Raw genomic sequence first — 21,911 nt, forward strand, 5'->3', positions numbered from 1 at the left:
CTAAGACATTTTTCCCCTCCTAGTCATCTCATTTACCAAGTTTTTTTGTTCATGTTTATTTACTTGCTGCTTCCAGATTTAACATTTAGGTCCATATTCTGTCCAGTGTGAAGGACGAGGTAGCAGAGAAGTTTTTTTACAGGCTATTTCCCCATTTCACTGACAGGACTTTGCTTGATAAGGGCAGATAAGAACACACTGCAAACAGACCACTTTAAGCTGCCTCTAAAGCAGTTTTGGCTTGTTCCCCTGCAAAATTGTTCTAACTTGTAAAAGTAGCTGGGCCATTATTATTTATTAACTGGTTTATTTTCATGCTGTTTGAGTTTGAATCAATTTTCACCGATTCCATCATCATTTCACACTGTGATAGATGATTACAGTCAAATGTTTGCAGTTCACATGAAGCAAATCCAGGAAACAAGACATTATGTGGAGGTGGTCTTAGAAAAGAGGAGAGGGGAGGACTGAAGAATCCTCACAGATCATCACTGTGTTGCACCTGGAGCTGTGGTTCCTGTGAAAGGCCATGCAAAGTCAGCTCTTCTGACACCGCAGTCCCCCCGGTGTTTCCTTTCCCTTACGTTTAAAAGAGGGTAACTGTTGCTTTTCCAGCTTCGCCTGTCCACCTCGCCCTGCCCCTGTTAGCCCGTTGTTTTCATGTCCTGATTCAATTACCTCGGTGGGGCTGCTCCCCAGACACATGACATATTGGACAGAGCTGGAGAGATGTGAGGCATTGCAGCTTTTTTGGCATGTGGTGTGTGTTATTTATGGAAATCCCACTCTTCACAGTGAAGCCACACTTTCCAATCGTTCTTTCATTCCCTTGAAGTGCCTCTAAACTCTACAGCCCTTTTCATTCCTTTTCTTTAAAATTCAACTTCTATTAATCCTCCCCGTTCTCCTCCTCACTCACTTCTCCTTTTGTTCTTGCCTAACCTCTTTAACACCCCTCTCCGACCTCCTTTATCCTTGCCCCATACCCTAATTTCATCTCATCCAACCTCTACTGCTCATCCTGTCCTGCACCTTCCTCATCCTTTGTTCCTCTATTCCTCTCATTATCGCCCACCGCTCTCCAGTAATCTACCTCAAATGACTTTCTCGCCTTTTCTCCCTCTCCAGTCTTTTGCTCCTCTCTTTACCTTTTGAAGAGTAGGTCACTGTGACAGTTAAAGCTATTACTTCATCATGTTTCAGTCTTGCCAGACAGCTCAGGCAGACTGGAGCCCTCAAGAATTCACTGGCAGACACCATGGGTGCAGATGTGGGTGTGAGCAGTCATGATATGTCCCTATCCAATGTCAAAGCATTACTGGCTGGTATTTACGATTTACTGTATATAAATACTGAACAGTGAAGCTGTATATGGTAGTGCCTTCTCTGCATTAACCATCCAGTGTTTTTTTCATAGACTTTATATAAAAATGACGTTGTCTTCCAGTTGATGATACCAGCCGTCGATCACACTAGTATTCACTCATATGTACTGTTTTTTTAATCATCTATTTTCTTTCAAATGAGAATATAATTTAAGTGTTTTTCCGAAGAAGACCTGGAACTAGAGAGAATGAGACCATTTACTCCTCAGGAAATTGTTTGCTGATGTTATAAATCTAATTTTCTCATAGATTTCCTTTCAAACAGAGTTCTTTCTGTACCCAGTGGAGTTGCCCCCTGGTGGTTAACTGCTCCATCAGTTCTACATCCTGGGCTTAATTTGTCAGACGACTGCAACAAGTGTGTGTCTCCGTTCTATGCATAGGTGCACGGTTGCAGCTGCAGGTGGAAATGCACCAACGTCCAACACGGCGCTGGCCAAAATACTAAATAATAAACCAGTGTGGTTTTCCACGTCGTGCCGTTTAAACTCCCCTCCCAGGTGGTCTTTGCCGAACACTGAAACACAGTTATTCATATGCATGAATGCATGCGTTGCATATGTTCACTCAAACAAAATAATATGCTATACGCAGCAAATACATAATATATGCAGGCACCCAAGCAAACACGCTGGAGAGTTCAGCTGGAACATAAATTGCTTTGCAGTTCAGACACTGTCCCCCGCACATATACATTTAAATTTGTCCACTGACTGCACTTAACAAATCAATGTATAAAATGTGATAATCCACTTTTGGGTTTCTGTGATATTGGAGAACGCTTCTGCATTAGAATGACATGAGGCTGAATCTAGAAAGAGCTAAAAAGTGTTGTCTGCCTGTATTTGACTAATTGTACAAAAACAACATAATTTAGCCCTTTGTGCAAGTGGGAATATGGTAGGGATTACAGAATTATACCAAGGTAATCAGAAATAAGCAGATCTGTGCTGCTAATTTGCTGCTAATCTGCCACTCTAGGTTTGTTGTTATCCCGCAGCTGGAAATTAAAATTAAAAGCTATATACAGTATTTTGTAAACCATTATCACAGAAAATAAGAAAAAGCTCAATAGTTGCCCTTTAATGTTAATGTTATTTGTGATCATAACAGAGTAAATCCCTGCAAATGCAGAATTTACGTGCTTGTCAGTCACATATCACACAACAGAACTTAATCGTATGGCTTCAAAACACTAGCAGTACTAATTTATGTGCTAATTATTCTAAAAGGTCAGGAGATAGTGAACCATTCCCATTATGAATTCCTTAGAGGAATAAAAGAAGAGATAAAAGAAGAAATGCTGAAAACATCTGACTCTGGCTGTTAGTCTAAGATATTCAGTTTGCCGTGATATGTGACAAAGAAGAGAGACAATCCTGCCATCTGAGAAACATCACTATATTTCACTATAAAATAATAGATACGTCTTTACTGGATAGCTTTGCTTCTGAATCGATTTGTCATTCCGGCTTTGTACAAAATTTCAAGCACTGAACAGCAGGAGGAACTTTTGTGCATAAAAAACACCAATGCCTTATCAACATGGAGAGAAACGGCTGCAAAAGCGAATAATTAGGATCAGATACTGTCCGTAGACAACACTCTCACTAGTGTTACAACGCAACACGAAAGTAAATAAGGGGGAAGCATAGGCGTAAAAACCCCGACTCACGGAGGAACATGCGAGTAAACAAATCTATACAAGTGGGTCAAATACTCTCACGCTGCTGAAGAAGCCTCTCAACAGTAATGGATACATTTGGGTCAGGTAGACAGCTGCACACACACCCACCCACACCCACACACATACACACTTTAAGGTGGTGAAGAAACTGAAGAAACCATGCACACACACGCACACACCACAGCATACACAAATACAAACAGCAACATCTGGTTTGGCCTACAACCAATCCCAGATGGACCCCATGACTGGTGTGTCAACAACAGTGGAGACCACACATTAAATACGCCCTGTATTCTTGCAACTGACTCCTGGGGATTCAGAGCGGTGCGGGGGTGTTAATCAGGACCACAACCTGTAATTGTTATTATAATGATACAGGAAGGTGTTTTCAAAGTAATACACGCCATCATTTTGGGGTGTAGGTGGTGGTGGGGGGGGGGGGGGAAATGTAGGCCATTCGACCAAAATCTGAAGAGCCCAGTGTCTTGTGCAGCTCGACGGAGTAAGTGTGAGCTATTTAACTTCTTTCTTATAAGACTGAACCTAAACATAGAAACTGAATTAATATATTAGATTTAAGAAGAGATGGCATGCAGCTTTGATGTTGAGCCATCAAAGGCCTAACTACAGGGTTCGGAGGGGCAACGTTGTACTGTACTGTATATTTAGCTGTGCGCTTAAATTAGACTTGTCACAGCTACACACACACACATACACACACACAGAGACACATACCAGCTTGTGTGTCTTTTTTATTGGTCTAGGAATTTACTGCTGACTTGATGGTTTTATTTTCTTTACCTGTGACACGGTGGGAGTGGCTTTGCCGGCACACCATGTGTGCTTTAAAAGAAAGACATTATAAGAGAGGGCACCTGCCTAATCAAGCGTGTTGTGGAGCCTGCAGTCACGGAAGCTCAGAGAATTAAGTCTGGCTCAAATAGAGACAGCTTTTTTTTACCTCCAAGACTTTGGAGTTTCCCCTCACCAAACCTACACCAACAGTGCTTTTACATCCCCCCCCCCCCCCCACACACACACACACACGCCTGCTCTTCTATTATATACCTGCTGACACATGCTTTTTATAACAATTATAGACTATTCAGAGCTTTACTCAGACTGACAAATGTTAAAGATACACTACCATCATTTGTCTGATATAAGATTTGTTCTGACAGACACGATGTGCGTGTGTGTGTGTTGACACATTATCAAAGTGATTTCTGTTTGTTACATGGCTCATTTAGGTCAATTAGAGGGCGCTTGTGTTCTGTTGTCAGCGTATTTGCATGTGTGCAGTGGTGGTGGTGGTGTGTAATGTGTGGGGGGCTGCAATTAGCTGTCTGATTGTGAAGTTGTGAAATATTCAGAAATGTGTGTCGTAAAAAATTTAAAAAGCCGCTTTGTTGCTTCAAGGCTGTAAAGACTCGTGCCTGTACAGCTGAGGAGGGAGTTTTGTTTTTGAAGAGTCGATGTGTTTGGTGTGTCTGTACTTGAATTGGTTGTCTCTTCAGTATCTTTTCATGCATGCGTGATTTGTTTTCTTTGGCTTTATTTGTGAAATTTTACTAGAGTTTTTGTATTATAAACAATTCTAATGTTAGCTGTCAAAGTATATATTTAGTCATCAGTTATAAGCAAACAAGACATATTTTCTTAATTACCCCTGATGCTTTGTCTTTCTGTAAAATAATGAAACATTCCAATTATACTTTTCTTTCACTTTACTTTTGTCTGAAGAACTAAATGAACAATTCATGCATCTATTCGTACCTTAGACTCTCTTACTTTGTTCCTCCACCTCCAGCAAACTAGTCCTTGCTGGTTGATGTAACACGTCAAACAAAGATATTATTTAAAAAAAATGTCAAACTTTAAAATAAAGTGTTGCACCTTTCTTTGCTGGCTAAGTGCTGGTTAAATATGACTCATCCTGAGTCATAGGAAATACAGAGACTTTAGTTTAGTTGTCTTAAAAACTTGTTACAATGTATCAAAGTCACCAACAAGTTCTCTCGTTTTTTCATCACAAACCCAAAGGCACCAGCTTAATTCCATGCGCCTTTAATTACAAAAGTGTTCATCTGTCAGTTAATTCTTATCCCGACTTAAAAATCCCAACAAATATTACCATGACCTTTGTTGTTTTTTTCCCCCCAGTTGCATCACCTTCATGTCATCACTTTCACTTGTATTTACTTTGCCCATTTAGGCACTTAGTGACTTTCTGACAAAATTAAACTCTACTTTTAGGCACACTATACAAAATCAATCCTAAGTTACATTAGCAAACAGCATTTTCAGCACTTTACCTTTCTTCTTTTCTTTTTTTTTTATACCATGAAGGCTTACCATTACCTTCTCACAAAAAAAATGATTTTATTGTAGAGCACGTTCGGGAAGTGATGATTTGATCAAACTGTATTTACTGTAATGCAGATCTGTCAATTTTAGCTGATACCTGATCTGCTCGATAGAGCTATAGGACAAATACTGACCCTGTTGATCCCTATACATGAATACAATCTCTCAAACTCTCCTGTGTGTGTGTGTGGTCTGCACTTCTATAATCTACTTGTATCCTCTTTTATATTCTTCTCATCCCCCCGTCCATCTAATGTGGCACGTTGATGATTTAGCGATCCACTCAGGTGGAGTGGATTAACTGTGCAGTTCACGTTTTCCTGTCTGAAGTTTCATGCTTTTGAAGGAGGGCAGAGTGTCATTGATCACACGGAGAGAGAGAGAGAGAGAGAGAGAGACGGTGTGGAAATATTACAGTGAGACCTGATTAGTAAGAGTGCAGCGTGACACGCAGATGGATCAACATCAATAATGGCACAAGGAGAATATATCTGCACGAGCCTCAGTTCTTGATTTCCCTCGGAAATGTGATGCGGCCAACCTTCTGTCCTTGTCCACAAAGTGTGGTTGTTTCAAATATGCAACCCCCCATCCCCCATCCCCATGCTGCTATGTATATAATCAGATTTTTATGCTCTCCTATGTAAATGCCACACGGGACAATTTCCAACCTGACAGCGACAGTGATGTTCGTAGTTCACCTTTAGTTGGTTCCCATTTGCTATGATTTTCTGAATCACTTATGTGAGGGCAAAAGCCTAATTTAACCGCGATGCGTTGTCAACGCTTGCTCCAATTTGCTTCTCTCGACCTTCCAACTAGCATTTCCAGAAGAAATGTACCTGCACAAAAGGCTTTGTCACGCTTGTTAATGAGCTCACGGTGAAGGACACCTTTGTCATTAAGCCAGTGCACCTAAGCATGTGGATCAGGGGTCTCAACCTCAGGGACTTCTAGTCCGGTCACGAGGGGGCCAGAGGGCGGTCAAGTAAAAAAAGTCAGGAAAAATTTACTGTTTAGTGATTAGAAATTAAAATTATATCTTGATAATCCATCATGATGTTGCAATTAAAAAATGTTTTGCACACCATTTCAATGTAAAAGAGTTGAAAACATTGAATAGATTAAATTAGACAATTGTAATTAAAACAATATGGATAAGTTTACAGTATATATAATTAAATGTTACATTTAAACATGTGATTAATATAACCTCAGATATTATTATTATTATGAAAAATATTGTGCATATTTTGTCCAATATTGTTGGTCAGTTTGCACCAGTTTTCATTATAATTTTAAAACAAGTGTAGTGCCGCAGGAGATCGACTGTGGGGCCGCATGTGGCCCACAGGCCTTGAGTTTGAGACCCCTACACTGTAGTTAATGACATCTATTGATATGGAGGTATATAATAATGTGGTCATATGTGTTATGGTCTTGAATGTGTACATTATCTTGTGCAGTAACACAGTTGTAATGACTAAAATGAGTTGAGGAGAGTTGTTGATGTTGTTATGTTCCTATCGTATCATGAGTGGTCAATAATAATTGGATACAATTAATCAACAATGTCATGAGAACATGAGAATGACAAATTGATTTGTTGATGTTGTCGATAGTTCCGTCATTGTGTATCTTTTTTACACCGTGGAGCTGATGCACATTGTTTTTTATCGAGAGTGTCACGTCACCTCGGTTTTTTATACCCATCTCTGCCAAGATCGTGACAAAAGAGGCTTGTGTCTGATGTTGCGTTAGTCAGCACCTACTGCAGCTAAAACAACCGCAAGCTAAATTAAATAGCAGGTAATTAATTTGATTAATTTGACATTGATTGATTGCGTGATCTATTATCAGAGTTTTCAATAATTGATGCCTTGTCAACTTTCAAAATAACGGTTAATTGCAGTCGTAGGTTGTGATGAACAAAAGTAGTTGTTGTTTCATTTTTTAGTTTAGTTTTTTTTTGGATGTCATGAGGGTTTTGATTCTCTACAGAAAACCTCTATTAGGAATGATGGACATCTCCCCTTCTATTAAAATGACTGCCTCCCCCCTCGTCTTCCTCACTGGTGGTTTTACCCCTTAGAGAGTGTGTTGCGAGACGCGAGCGTTTGTTGTGCATCTTCACAAACGGCCTCTCTCTCGCGGGGAAAATACACTGGATCACACAGACGGAAATGCAATTACCGCCTCCCAGCAGATTCCTAATCACTGAGCCCTGATGTTAAAAGTTATCCTCTTTAATGTTTGAATTTCAAAGACACAGCACAAATGATTTGATTTACTCGCCCCCCCATCTTCACAGGATGTAAATAAGCTTATTAACTAGCCATTTTTAAATTATGCATTCCATGACCCCAAGAGGGATTTTCAACTGGAATTTAGGTATTTACGGGGGAATATGTTGATTTACAGTGACACTCTTTTTAGTAAACTACAAACATTTTCTCTCTTCCTGTGTGCGTGAGCGTGTGAACAAACATCAAACTTCCTCCAGGTCGATACTTACTGCAACACTCAACTTATTTAATGAGCAGCTGCTTCCACTGCGTACAATATTTCATCATCTGTTACAATGCATAAAGTGTGCACAAAGTGTGTCTATTTTTATGCAAATATGCTTGTCTATAAATGCACCTCCTGCTCGATGAAGTCTTCCCCTGGACTCAAACTGCAGAGGAAGAATTATTGAAGTTGTACTTTCCCTACTTAGACAGAAGCTTCTGCTTTAACATGGCCTTAATAGATACAGAGGCACACGTTGCCTGGGGCTGAGGAGTGCAGGCTGGATTCTGAGAGTGGCTGCAAATCTCTCGTGTCTGTTTTTGAGGAGGTTACCTACCTCACCTGACAGAGTGGACTCGTCCGTTCAGCTCTGGGTGAGACACAATTCTTCACGTTCCTTAACAGCACATGCATAAAGAGAAGTGGAGAGAGAGAGACAGATAGAGGGACAAAGAGACAGAGAGAGAGGTAAGACAGAGGGTGATGGTACAAGTACATGTGTTTGCTTGGTCTAACAGAGGCACGATCACATCGGATGCCTGCAGGCTACACATCCGACTCTGCTCCTCTGTTGTTCCAGTTTACCCGTGGGAGACGTGCTCAGAGGGACACACACACACACACACACACACATTGGTTTGTTGTCTTTGTGTGGACACTCATTGTCATATTGCATTACCCTGGTATACTTCCACGCACATGCCACGTGCACCGAAGTGCATGTCCCATATCACGGACCCTGGTATACGCGCGCTTCAGGGTCCTGTAGTATCCTATTTTTACCACTGGGTGGCCTAACCCAACCCTAAAACCAGGTTTTAATCCTCAAAAAGTAGTGTGGCCCAGCCAAAATGTCCTCACAGGGTCAAAATGTCCTCGCAATGACATATTCATGTAGGTTTGCTTGACAATTGGTCCACACAGTGTACACACATACGTTTTCGTAGTGATTATTCTTAGGATACCACATTGACCTCCTCATTGAGTTGGACAGCCTAAAAAAAGTCTTATCTCTAGCCTTGAAGCAGGTCCTCAGAAAGGACGTTTTGCTTCAGGTTTTGGTCTCCATGAGGACAACTGGTCCTGAAAAGGTCAGTGTTTATGCCAGAAAATGTCCTAAAGAGATAACAAATACAGACACACACACACACACTCAATCACCACTTTTGCTGCATCCTTTCTCTTTTAAAACAGCTGCCGTTAACCAAACTCATCTCCCCTTCTCATTTATGTAATATGTTTCTGCTTCTGTGTCTGTTTCTGGTATTAATGGGAATATTACAAAGGCCAGACACTCTACAGACACACACACACACACACATGCATGCATACGCCCGGGTAATTAATTGGTTCCAGTGGAGCCAAGAGCTAATTTACGATCCTTCCTGACACATTTCTTCGTACACTGTAAGACGAGTCATCTCAAGGCAGCTTCCTGTGAATCCCTCCCCATCTGTAGGTCCTTTATGTGTGTTGAGATGTGTGTGTGTGTGTGTGTGTGTGTGTGTCTGTTTTTTTTGTTTGTTTCCAGCCAAAGAGGTGGTTGTTGTTGTTTTTCAGGCATATAATTACTGGGCTGTAGATGTTGGCAGGCTGTTAGGCTTGTTATCTTGGATGTGGTGATTGCAAGAAACATAGGGAAATTGATTATAGAAGACTGACAGAACACTCCCTGCTCCCCGCCTCCTTTTGGCTTTGACTGATTTGGACTTTTGTTAGTGAGGCACCAGAGTTTAAAAGGAAATTATAACTGTTATGTTTGAAATATTTTTCCTTTAGCTTTTTTGTATTGTCGTGGATAACTTTATAACATGAAGCCCACTCATTTAAAAAGGTAACAAACACCTGAGCATAAAACTAGTGTGGAGCTTTTAACCCAGGTGTCTCAAACTCAAATGACCTGGTGTGTCTAGTTTGGTCAGCTGGGGGCCAGTTTTGAGAAAAAGACATTGAATTAGTCATATTTGTGATGATATTTCACATAATGAAAAAAATAAAAGTGTTTGTTTTGATATGGAATGATAAATAGTTCACAATATAAATGTATTTATGATACAAAATTAATATATTCATAAAAAAAAACACTGTGAAATTAGTTCACATAATTCCTGTAGCTCCACATGAGTTTCTCAGTGTAGTGGTGTTTATATCGTGTGTCGCCCAACAATGTTCTTGCGTTGCACAGGAAAGTGATGTTTTTATGTTGAGACAGGTGGAGGCAACACCAACATTGCGATAGTAAAGCAAGACGGCTGCATACAAGTTGGAGAACAAATGAAAATGCAAAAAGGTGCCCATAAAAAGCTTCAGAAGGACAATGACAAATCAGATCCATGTGAAATAAATCTCAGAGATAAATGGCTGAATTACATATTATAGCTGAATTTGACAAAAGAAAAAGAATCACTGAACTTTTATGTGAAGATATATAAATGAAAACTTTCCTTAAAGCCAAAGAATATTTAACATTAAACAAAGTGAAACTTAAATCCACTATTCTTAAAGTTAACTTATTACGTGAGCATGAAAAAAAACATTCAACCACCTTCTCGGTTTCGCTGTGATCTTTTCATTAGCAGCTTTAGGAGAAAGTGTAAAGCCTCACATCATACTGTACATTCAGATTCATGCTGGACTTCAGTGTGTGAGTTAATATATATTTCAACTTTTTTCCACCCTTGCTGTAGAAGGTGTACAGAACAGTACACACTAGCTGAAACCCAGTGTGTGCAGCAAAGAGTCTCCCCTGCAGTGGAATCTATCTGTAAGACATTACATCCATCATTCCCCAACGTCATATTCTGTCTCCACGAAAGCTGATATGATTGATTACAATATTAGTAATTGGATGATTCAAGACTGCAGTACTCTGTGCAGAACCAAGAAAAAAGTCTCTATTGACTGATTTCACATTGTCAGCACAATAAGAGGAATTTACCCTTGGAAGACTGTCATTTTCTTTTCATTTAGAGCCTGGTTAGCATTAAGGTAGTATTTCATTCTTCTCTTAGGCATGTCTGTGCCCTTTTGGAAGTATAGATCAATGAGGTGTGCCCATAGTTAGTGCTTACCCTTGATATTAGCAGAACAGCCAGTGTGCCGCACTGTGCTTCCTCACTTCAGAGGTGCAGGAGGCAGGTGTGTTTGTGTCACTTTTAGTCTTGCGTCTGTGCACAGCTGTAGACAGTGATAGTGTAATTTTGCTCCCAGTGAGACAGTCAGCTACCCGGTAGCCAAGCATGTAATTAAAGCTTTAAAAATGTCACCATTTCTCAGTGCTGGGCTTTATGCCCCTTATCACTGCATTCCCAGGTAAGTGTATATGTGAGCATGAGAGTAATGTTTGTGTTTCCTTTATGTGCGCTGAGTTATTTAGTCCTTAAATCTTGAGCCATCTCTGCGCCGGCTGCCTTGATCCGGTGTCGGGTGACGGTGTTCGCCGTGTTTGGAGTGGCCTCGCTAATGCACCACACGGAGAACAGAAGCTTTGAAATCTTTGATGCTGATCCTTGATCTTTTACATTATCAAAACTCTTCGCTGGGGCAATGTTTCGCTCCCCTCTTAGGTGAGGACTTTTTCATCTTATGGTTATGAGTCAGTTCAGCATTGTTAGACCTCAGTTCAAGCCATCAAGTCAGTCATCAATGACTGGAAAGGTTGCTTCTGCTTTCTTGTCAGTAGTACATTCCTGTGGTCCCTGTGGAAACATCGTCTCTCAGTGAGTTGTATTATGGGGACAGTGTTAAAAAAAAAAAAAAAACATACTTTCTTTACTGAGCTTTAAGCCACTCCAGTGCTTCAAGGTTGTTGTGACAACTTGCTCCCTGTGAACAGTGCTTTTTTGACATTGAGAGCGGCTCTGACAGTAGCCTGAGGGTGCAGGGTACGTGTCAGTGCTGCTGTCTCAATAGCTGATCAGTGCCTGGGTGAGCCACATGATTTTTTTTACAAAGACGTCTCTCAGCAGCAGCAACAGTGTGCACTCAAGCAATAAAGGAGTAATGATAATCTGTACTCACTGACATGAAGGGTGACATGTCATTACAATTATCGTTTTCCCACCCAATACTCAATACAGTATTTTTTTGTGTGTATATGTGTAGGCTGGCAAGTGTGATCGACTCGTCGTGTGTAAGGTGGAGCAAAAAGTAATGTTTTATCTTACTATTTTGCTAATCGGACATTATGATAGCAATCCATTGGGATTTTTTGAAGACAGGAGACATGATTGGTTCCCTACAATATTCCCAAAGCAGACACAGAGATTGAATACAACCGTTTTGAACCATGTGCCTGTCACTCGATCCTTTCATCCGCTGATAAGCTAGCAAAAGTTACAACCAAAACCTTGATGATTCCTCTTCACTGCACTACATTCCCTAATCCCTAAGGTTTTTTTTTTTTTTTTAAATCGTCAGTTTAGGAATCCCCGGATTAGAGGAATGGTAATAAATGTAACACTTTTGCCAGGACGCAGGAGACTAGACAATTTGCCAGCACTACTAAAGCCCAATAATTATAAGGGTTAGGTCATGATTGCCTGGCAAAGAGTCGTGTTGGAAAAATAGTGTGTGTTGCCACTACCTGGTTAGTTAGTCTGATGTGTAAAGATGGTAATTGTGTTTTAAATAATGTTTAATACCGAGATTAAGAGGTTATAGTTGGATTTATAATGTAGCGAGCAGCTAAATCAGCTCAGCTGGCTTTTAGAGATATTACTATTTACAGTGCAGTCATGAAAGCTTAAATGTCAAACCACACCTTTAAAAAGACAGTTTCTTACTGAATAAAAAAAAACAAAAAAAAAACATGAAAAGGTTACTCTGTGTATCTCGTTTCATTGTGCCATTGCCAAAAGCTGTGGAGAAACCAACTGAGAAACCTGAGCTGAGAAATGATTAATTTTCTGTAATTACAAAGGTGGCTGTGGCGCCTGCAAGTCATGACTCTGCTGTACCTTGACCTAAATTTAGAATGGAGCAGTTTTGAAAGTCCTGCTCTATATTCAAACTTCTACCCTGCTAGTAATGGTTATAAGTCACAGGTCGTATTCAACTACCTCCGGCGGTCATGAAGCAGAAAGACTGTGCCAGGTCATGCTGGTAATTGCTGTCTAGTGGCGTGTGAGCACTTTTCACGCAGATGTTTCTCTCTTCTCGGGCGTGGCGTCACTTTTTTTTCCAGCCACACGCTGCATGTTGTCGAAACCTTCCCTCGTCTGGAGATGTGTTGTGAAAGTGCACACGCGGTGTGTACTCGGACCTGTGGAAACGCATCAATAAGAGCGCTAGAGCGTAAGCAGGTTGAGTAAAAATAACAGCAGGATTTGGGAACTTCCGTAGAGTTAGGGTGGGACATGGACAAAATTGCTGGGTGTGTTTTTGAGCAGGGAGAGTCAGTGTGTGTGTGTGTGTGTGTGTGTGTGTGTGTGTGGGTTTCCATGGTTTTGTTGTCAGCAGACATGTGTGATGAACTTCATGTCCCAGATGGACACACTACACAGCCTTTGGTGTGATATTCATTGTGTTTTTCAGCTTGCGTAAAAAAGTATATACAGTCGGCATGTGCAGTCATTACTCAAGGGCAGAGGAGGGTGACAATATCTTAAATTGACCCTGAGACTTCCAACTGAATACGCTTCAAAGGAAGTTGGGAGAGCCAATTTGAACTTGAGGAATTGCAATGTGTTGGCAAACCACCAACGAGAGAGCCTCTCTCCTGCTCCTCATCCTCAGCGCCTCCTTTTCCTCATACACATGCAGCAGATCGCACATTTTCTGTTTCCTCAAATCTTTCTAAAGCCAACAACAGATTGGAATCGCAGACTATTGTTCCAACAGGAGAAAACTAATCCAGTGTTTGTTCAAATAATGTCAGTTTCAACCGAGAGCTGTTGGTGGAACAGAATGAAGTTCAGACTGAGATAGAGTACGTGCACGGGAAGGTACGGTAGGATAGGCATGTGCAAACAATGAGTTTGTGAGTCCCTTTTTAAGTGCCAAAGACTCTTTCAGGACTATCAGCACATTATTATGTTTAACCTGCAATAACTAAAACAGGAGTAAATAAAAAGCCTGGAGAAATCTTTTTTACAAATCCACTCTCACTGGAGCTGTGACAGCTGAATAAACCTCTGAGGTCTTTTCTATGGTCATTGTGAAATAAGATGAGCACATTTCCTTTTGATTTGTGCAAAGATGGTTGTCAATACATTGTTGGGTCAATACTAAAATACATAGCACCAGTGTTGTAATGGCAATGTAAAGTGTTTGTAGAATGTAGTAAAAAAAATGGGATTCCACTAGAAAATTGGTGTTAAATAGCATAAAATGACATTTGCACAGTATGCAATATCATTTACTCACACACATAAAAGTGTAATGCGTATGTTTACAATACACTGAGCTGAGGCTGCTAATATGTAGAAGAAAGTTTGTGGCTGGGTTGAAGACAACAGAACACATGGCAATCTTAGTTCCAAAGAAAATAAAAAGCAGAGCCATTGCAAGAAATAAAAACTGTTTGTGTTTCCACTTAACTCAACCTATTTTCATTTACTGTTGTTTGCTGAACCAGCTTAGACGTGTGTTACTGCCACCAAATGGACTGGAGCCTCCACATTGTTTTCCTTTTCTCTCTACTGCTTTATATTTGACACATATTGATGATTGTGTTTTTGTTGTCTATGTTTTTTGTGACAAACTTGGTAAAGAGGCAAAGTCAAACTGATTCAAAAATCCTCACGCCAGTCAAATCCAAATGCTGACTTATTTAAATCCAACTGCAGAGAGACTGTGGTTCAGAAAACCCATTCTGTTTGCTCAGTCTGTAGCTGAGTGTATGTGTGTGAGAGAGCGTGGAGAAGAGAAACTGCACATGTGCACATCTGATTTGTGCTTGAAAAGCCACACTGTGCACCACAGATAAGGTTCTGGAAACAAACAAGCCATCTCTTCCAAGTTTGCTTTGCCATCCTACTTTTGGAGAGACATGAACATTTCTTCACACAGAATGAACCTGCCCTCTGATCTGGGCGTCACTGAGCGGAAAGAGCCCGCTGTGCCGCAATGAGCCTTTGATGGAGATATCATCACTCTGTCATTCTCTCTTTCATCCTCCACTGACTCTGTGAAATACCCAGCGGACGAAGGCATAAACAGTGAGGGGAAAAGGTCAATGAAAGGTAGAAATGGACAGGGGCCGGTACTGCAGGGGACAGAAACAATAGAAGTCTGAAAAAAATCTGACAGATGTTCGAAAAAAAACCAACCAAAAAAAAACCAACCATACAGCAAAAAAAAAGAATTACGATCAGTCAGCTGGAAACTTGGTCTGTCAATCATGTGTTTTATGCAGTAGTCATTGCTCAGTCTGGCGCCTGGTCAGTCTGTCACCCATTGTGTTATTTTGGCAGTTCACTTATCATTTATTCTGTAAGCCTGACGCAGTGTAGTTGGTCTCACAGTGAATCAGTTGTTCATTTGGTCAGTCAGACATTTGCTAACCTGCAGACAGACATTTGTTCTTTGCTAGCCATTTTTTCATTTAATAATTCATGTTATTATTTAATCAATCAATCATAATTTACTTCAATCCTAAATGTCGGATTGAGAAGCACTGTTCTTAGGACACCTCAAGAAACTCATCCTATCATTTCCTTTCCTTCCAATACTTCTTCTTCTTCTTCTTCTTCTGGCCTCTCCCTATAGGGGTTGCCACAGCAGATCGTGTGGCTCCATCTCACCCTATCCCTCATGGCCTCCTCAAACCTTGACTCTTTCTTAATTTGCAAACCGTTCCACCCCAGCAGTCCCTTGAATATTATTCATTTATAATCCTGTCCATCCTGGTCACTCCCAATGAAAATCTCAGCATCTTCGGCTCTGTATTTCAATATCTTAACATTTCTTCGATATCTGTGTATCCCTAGACGATAACACTGTAAATCCCCCCCACTGTGGGATTAATGAAGGACTATTTCATGTTAATCCCAACTCAATCGGTCTCTAAATCAGATAGTCTGCTGTCATTTTCAGACACACCGATGGCAAAGTACAGCAAGCAAACATCTCCGTCGTTTCTGTCTGTTCTGTCGGGTCTAAAAACAAGATGCCAGAATCCCAGATACCACTCGGCAGACAGAGATACGGAACAGCAAACACAAATTGGGCAAGAAGCACCGTGATAGACAGTGTGATAAACAGGCAAAAAAAATCTTTGAGTAGCATTCAAGGAAGAAGCAACACAAGCATACAACTACGTGTATATACAGTAAAGCTGCTCTGTTTTTGTGTGCTTTTGTGTAAAGCAAAGTCTGGACTGATTTTTACTGGCGAGCGAGCGAGAGAGTGTAACATCTATCAGCACTGTAGTGTGACCCCAATCTCACACTCCCCTGGCTGTGTTTGGACAGATGGATCATCTGCACCTCTCATGTTTGACAATCATGTTTATGTGTGAGCGTGTATGCACGTGTCACTCTGACGAATACAAAGCCAGCGTTTATTCGGGAGTCTATTCATTATGTATCGTGTAATTTAAGCATCATGAAGTCCCTCCTCAGACAAAATCAATAGTGGTGTTAATATGATCCTCTCTCCACTCGTCACTGCAGGAAGATTTCCATTGATTAGTTAGCTGACACCTTAACTCACAAATTGCAGTGTGTGTGTGTTTTAGAGCTTAGAAGGGAAGTAAAGGTCCAGTGGGTCACATTTAGGAGGCTTTATTGGCAGAGATTGAATACCCATAAGTATGTTTGCACAAGTGTGTAAATGCTTCAAAAAATTGTTTGATTTCGTAGCCTTAAGGCGCATTTATACTCCATTTTCATCTATTTTCCGACTGTCCGTCCCAAACATTATATATTCCACATTTACAGAATACTTCCTCTGGAGGGCAGTGCCGAGTACCAAGTTCAACAAACACAGCGACCATTGGAGAGGTTGTTTTATTTTTGCTTGATCCGAAATAGACTGAAACAAAGCTACTTTCGACAACTTACTTCGTCGGATAGCCCCTCTTATCAAACCACAGCGTTTGCAGAACAGTGATAGAAGCCAAACGCTTGGCAGTCACTCTGTGTTTTCTGGCTGCAGGGATAAGCCAGCAAGCTCTGACAGTGTGTTTTAAATTGGGCACTGCAGCTATAGGTTGCTTTTTTGTCATTTTCCTCACAGATTAGACTATTGACTGTGTATTAACCCCATGATTGGACGAAAGGCTCCATCTTTTGCGTAGAGTACAAATGGGCCTTTAGAATAAGCCTTTTTATATGTACTTTGGGCAAGGGTCTTTATGAAGGCCACCATCTTGTGCCAATATGTTTATCAGCATGTTTTTTGATATGCATAGGCTCCCATATTTCCCTGGAAAATGGAGGGAGGAGCAGAGGAGTTCTCTGTTTGTTACAGTCCACAGTCTCACCATTAGATGTCACTATTTCTTACACACTGCATCTTTAAGTTTACTTGAACTGATGGCTAAGCAGCACAAGTATATGGAGAGTATTATGTCACTCGTGTCCTCGCCAAAGATTAGATTCCACCATTTTCTTAAAGCTTGTTGCATGTATTCGCTTTGACAATGCTAAATTCTAATGTTGTTTGGTACGTTTCTTGTATTTATGGCCACAAACATCAGAAAAAGGATGTCACGGCTCGACACTCATGCTTTGCAAAATGTATTAAACTATATCATCTGCTCTGCACATGGATTTTAGATGAAAACATCGTTTATCCCATGTTTAGTTTTTGTGTGGCTTTGGTGTTTTTTCTGCTCTGTGCCCTGAATGTACTTGGGTATTATCCATCACCTGGTCCCAAGGTGATTTCACTGTGTGCACGTGCTCATGTGTGCCCATGTTTATAGAAGTGAAAAAGAGAGAGAAAGGAGTAGGAGGCTTGTACTGATGCCCTGGAGATGATTTAGAGTTGAGACCACCAAACAGCACAGAGAGCTCTTCCAGTTTTCTCCCACAGGACCTGTCAGTGGCTTGTTGTGTGCTAAAAAGAAAATAGGATCCACCAGAGATCACTTCAGAGGAATGGAACAACAGTTCAAATGGTTTGGATTTAAATCATAAAAAAGGCATGATGCAAATGACGGGCCGGCATAAATCCGGTCATCACTGGGTCTTTAAGGTGGCATATGGATTTCCTCTTGTTTATGACTTATAAATATTTACAGTGTCTTAGATTTTAAAGGTCCCCAGTGTTTGGGTAATAAAAGGTTTTCATTAGGGTTCATTTTCATGCAAATACAGAAATGGAAGCATTTAGAGATCAGTTTAAACCAGATGTTGAAAGTAAGGCAAACACAATGAAGGTTCACTTGTAATATGAACCTGACATTATAAATGCAAATTGCTATGTTTTGTTTTAATTGTTCAGTAAAAAAAATAAATTACATTGAATTTTAATGGATTTAATGAAAATCTAATTTCCTTATTAGGCCAAGTCATCAATTATACAGTTATTAGTTGAAGTCATTAAATGTGCTCTATTACATTTTTTGGTGCATTTATCCTGTTTAGTAATGTTAGTGCTTTTCCAATGACTGTGTGAAGGCTCACTGTTTTGGATGTTGAACAACACACGGAAACGCCACTGTTTTTAAGTTGTGTTTCACAGATTTTAGTCGGACTTCATCATCAATTGGTTTTCTTAATGTCATGTTAGTCCCACTAAATTTGAGTAGCAGGCATTTAGGTGTTTGCTGGAAAACGCCACAGTACACCTTTAACATTAAGCTCTGCTGCAAAATAAATGTTTACTCGCTTGAAGTAGCCACACTTTTTGCATGTGCACGTCTGCAGGAGCGTGTACGAGATGACAGAGGGTCACATGCAGAGGTGTAACAGAGGGCGCAAGGTCAACAAACCCCCTGGCCTTGGCTGCTGCTCCTGTGTATGGAACGGATCTGTGTGTTGGAGTGTGTGAATACCCACAGCCCTTCTAAATATTTGTGCATGTACACCACAAACACACGTGCAAACACAACTGCACTGGTCTTAATCCCTAAGGAAAACTCACCTTTGTGCCCAGCACACAAAGGCTTCTCTTTGGTTAAGTGAATGCAGACATAAAAGCCTAAGACTGTATGAAAGACGACAGGAAGAATGTCCTCGCTGAGAGACGACCCGGGGAAATTGACTTGCTCACTTTCAGTCGCAACAGGTAAAAATGGCTTTTTTGGTCGGGTAAAATAGTTTGAGACTGTCAAGGAAAGTGGCAGACAAAGAAAAGTGACATGTAAAAACGACAGAGTGACTAAAGCGAAATGAGAACAGAAGCTGACGTGTGAATCATGAAGACGAAAGGGAAAGGGAACAGAGAGAGGCGACTGGCAGTGGCTGTCACTTTTCCTGCTGTGGATGACAGGTGTTTTACATTACTCTGTGGGTGAAGGCAATCCACACATCCCCCACTGCCTGTGCATTTATACATTGGACTTTCAGTGAATTACATCAAAGCTCCAATAATAAACTTTCCATTCTAGGTGTGTTGTGTTATCCTGGGGAGGTGAAAATTAGGTTTGTTTAAAGGGAGCAAATAATCACCACCTCTTAATTTTGTAGCTTAGCTTTTTCTTTCTTCCCACTTAAAAAAAAAAAATATGATTGTGTGTTAACCATTCATACTCAATCAGATCTGTCATGGAGGAAGGATCGTTCTGTTTTTTTGTTCACGAAACGTTTTTTTTTCCACCGTGTGGACAACAAATGAAAAGCCCATCTCCCATGTAATAGAATACCATAAATGTTCCACAGGATCAGCTACAGAATACATTTCCAGAAATGAAAACTGCGAACACAAAAACAAACTGTCATTACAAACATTTGCAGCTAAGTCATTCCAAATCTGTACTCACTCCACCACACATGCCGCTCAGATACAGTCACTGAGGCTTATTCTTTTGTTGTGCACAGCGTGAATCATTTCTGGTAATAGAATGACATAAATGATTAAAAAGTAATGAGGGTCTAGACTGCTCATCAATTCAGCCCCACAAAAAAAGAAATGATGTACAATTGGTTTGTGCAAACTGCTTTGATTTTCTTGCAGCGAATTACTTTTCCAGGAAAAATGAATTTGCTGTAAGTGCAACAGTATAATGTCCAGCAATTTGAGGAAACGGGTATGAATACAAATATAAAGTATCAGATTTGCAGCAGCTATAGAATTTAATTGACACAAGAGGGGGTGCTGTGCAGCCGATATGTCAGTCACCCACAAAGACGCAGACTGTTAATAATGAAAAACACATGAATGTGCAGAGCACACATGCAACAATTACTGCCTTTCATCATAACATACAATGGGTTTCTGTTGCAGTGGGAACAAAGATACGCTCACGGGGATTTAATCCGAGATATCAGAGGTTCACACAAACACAGTCATTAGGTGTCTGTGTCTCATTCATGCAGCAGGTGTTGGAGGTGAGAGGTGAGAGGTCTCTGGGTGCCTGTGATGGAAAAACTTCCCACTTCCCCCCCCCCCTCACTCAATCTGTTACACTATGTCTTCTTTGCACCGCTGTCCCTCGTTCCCACTTTGCAATGATTTATGTTTGCTCCTTTTTGTCTCCCTGAGCAAATGTTTAAAGATTGTAGTGCTATCTTGTGTAAGCTTTTCAGCCCGTGGATTAAATCGCTTGTGAAATGACCCTTTGGTTCAAACCTTTATTTTTCTCTCTCTCTCTCTCCATCTCTCCAGGTTTGTTTTTCCAATGGTCTTGGCCCCTGAGGCCTGAGGAGAAGTGAGCCAAGCTCAGGCCCCAATGGGACGCCCTTTGACCCAGCATGCACTGCTCTTGTTGCAGTGCATGCTGGTCCTGCGGCCTGCAGGCGTGGCCGGTAGGAGAGGGCCAGTGCTGCTGCCTGAATCACCCTGTCATAAGACGGAACACCCACTCGTCCCACACTCAGGTAAGGGTTAGGTTCAAATAAACACACACACACACAGGGTGACATCATAGATAACCACTCATTAAGTTTTTATATCCTTCCATCATTATGGGAACTTTTCTGTGTGTGGCACATTGTCATTGACATCCTTTCATCCTCCAGCCATCTCTCCCTCCGTCAGTCCTTCACTCTAACCTTAATCGGGTTCTTTCCTCCATCAATCTTTAATCTTCACCATGTCTGATTTGTGGACCATCTATAGACAGTTTCTGGACCGTTTAATCAGGACATTTGTACAGTTGCTAGGAGACATAAACATTCTTGGACACGCTTCGTTTTTTTGCAAGCAAATGAATGACCGAAAAGGCCAACAGTTAAAGAATGAGTTGAGATTATGTGGTAATTAGCTCATGGCTTCTGATTGTTAATGAATCTCACACTGGGATGTTTCGGGATTGTATTGGTGCAAAAATGGAGTTAAATAAACGTCTTTATTTTGTCAAAAGTAAGTGTCCCCCATCAAGATCAACATATATGTGGTTGACACTTAAGATAAGATAGTCCTTTATTTGTCCCACAGTGGGGGAATTTACATCGTTACAGCAGCAAAGATAGTAAAGATAATAAATAATTACCAAAAAAAGTACACTATATAAAGATATTAACACTAAGACTATAAACAGTTTAAAGAGCTTGAGCTGAAAAATACAAGCACCTGAAAGAAAATTAACAAGATAATCAACAAACGTGATTTTTAATGTGTTTTGACCCCCTGAAACAAACAATGCTTATCATAGCTAAGCCACAACAGGTCTATTAAGCTTTTGATATATATATATATATGTGTTAAATGTATATTAAAGTGCTGTTTATATGCGGTGTTAAATACTGTGCATTCAAAAGGCTGAGAGGTGGGTTTTGTTTTGCTATTAATAAAACTACTCCAGAGGGAAGTAACCAACTCTAACCTGCAGTGGCTGAAGTACTAACTGAACACTTTTGCTCCAGTCTTGACACATTTAAGGCTCATTTTATTAGACTCCTACTAAA

The 21,911-nt window shown here is 40.6% G+C and overlaps 1 protein-coding gene across 2 annotated transcripts in view; it reads left to right on the forward strand.

Annotated features, from left to right (window-relative positions):
• Positions 1-21,911, forward strand: part of sema5a (sema domain, seven thrombospondin repeats (type 1 and type 1-like), transmembrane domain (TM) and short cytoplasmic domain, (semaphorin) 5A) — a 125,342-nt gene that overhangs the window by 11,200 nt on the left and 92,231 nt on the right. For both annotated transcript variants that reach the window (XR_009239874.1, XM_058624140.1), the window contains exon 2: positions 20,671-20,882. Coding sequence is in view for 1 of the 2 variants with exons in the window: in XM_058624140.1 (XP_058480123.1) it covers positions 20,735-20,882 (148 nt within the window). In the remaining variant the exon portion in view is untranslated. The remainder of the gene's footprint in view (positions 1-20,670; positions 20,883-21,911) is intronic.

Source organism: Solea solea, chromosome 1 (assembly GCF_958295425.1).
Source record: "Solea solea chromosome 1, fSolSol10.1, whole genome shotgun sequence".
NCBI lineage: Eukaryota > Metazoa > Chordata > Actinopteri > Pleuronectiformes > Soleidae > Solea > Solea solea.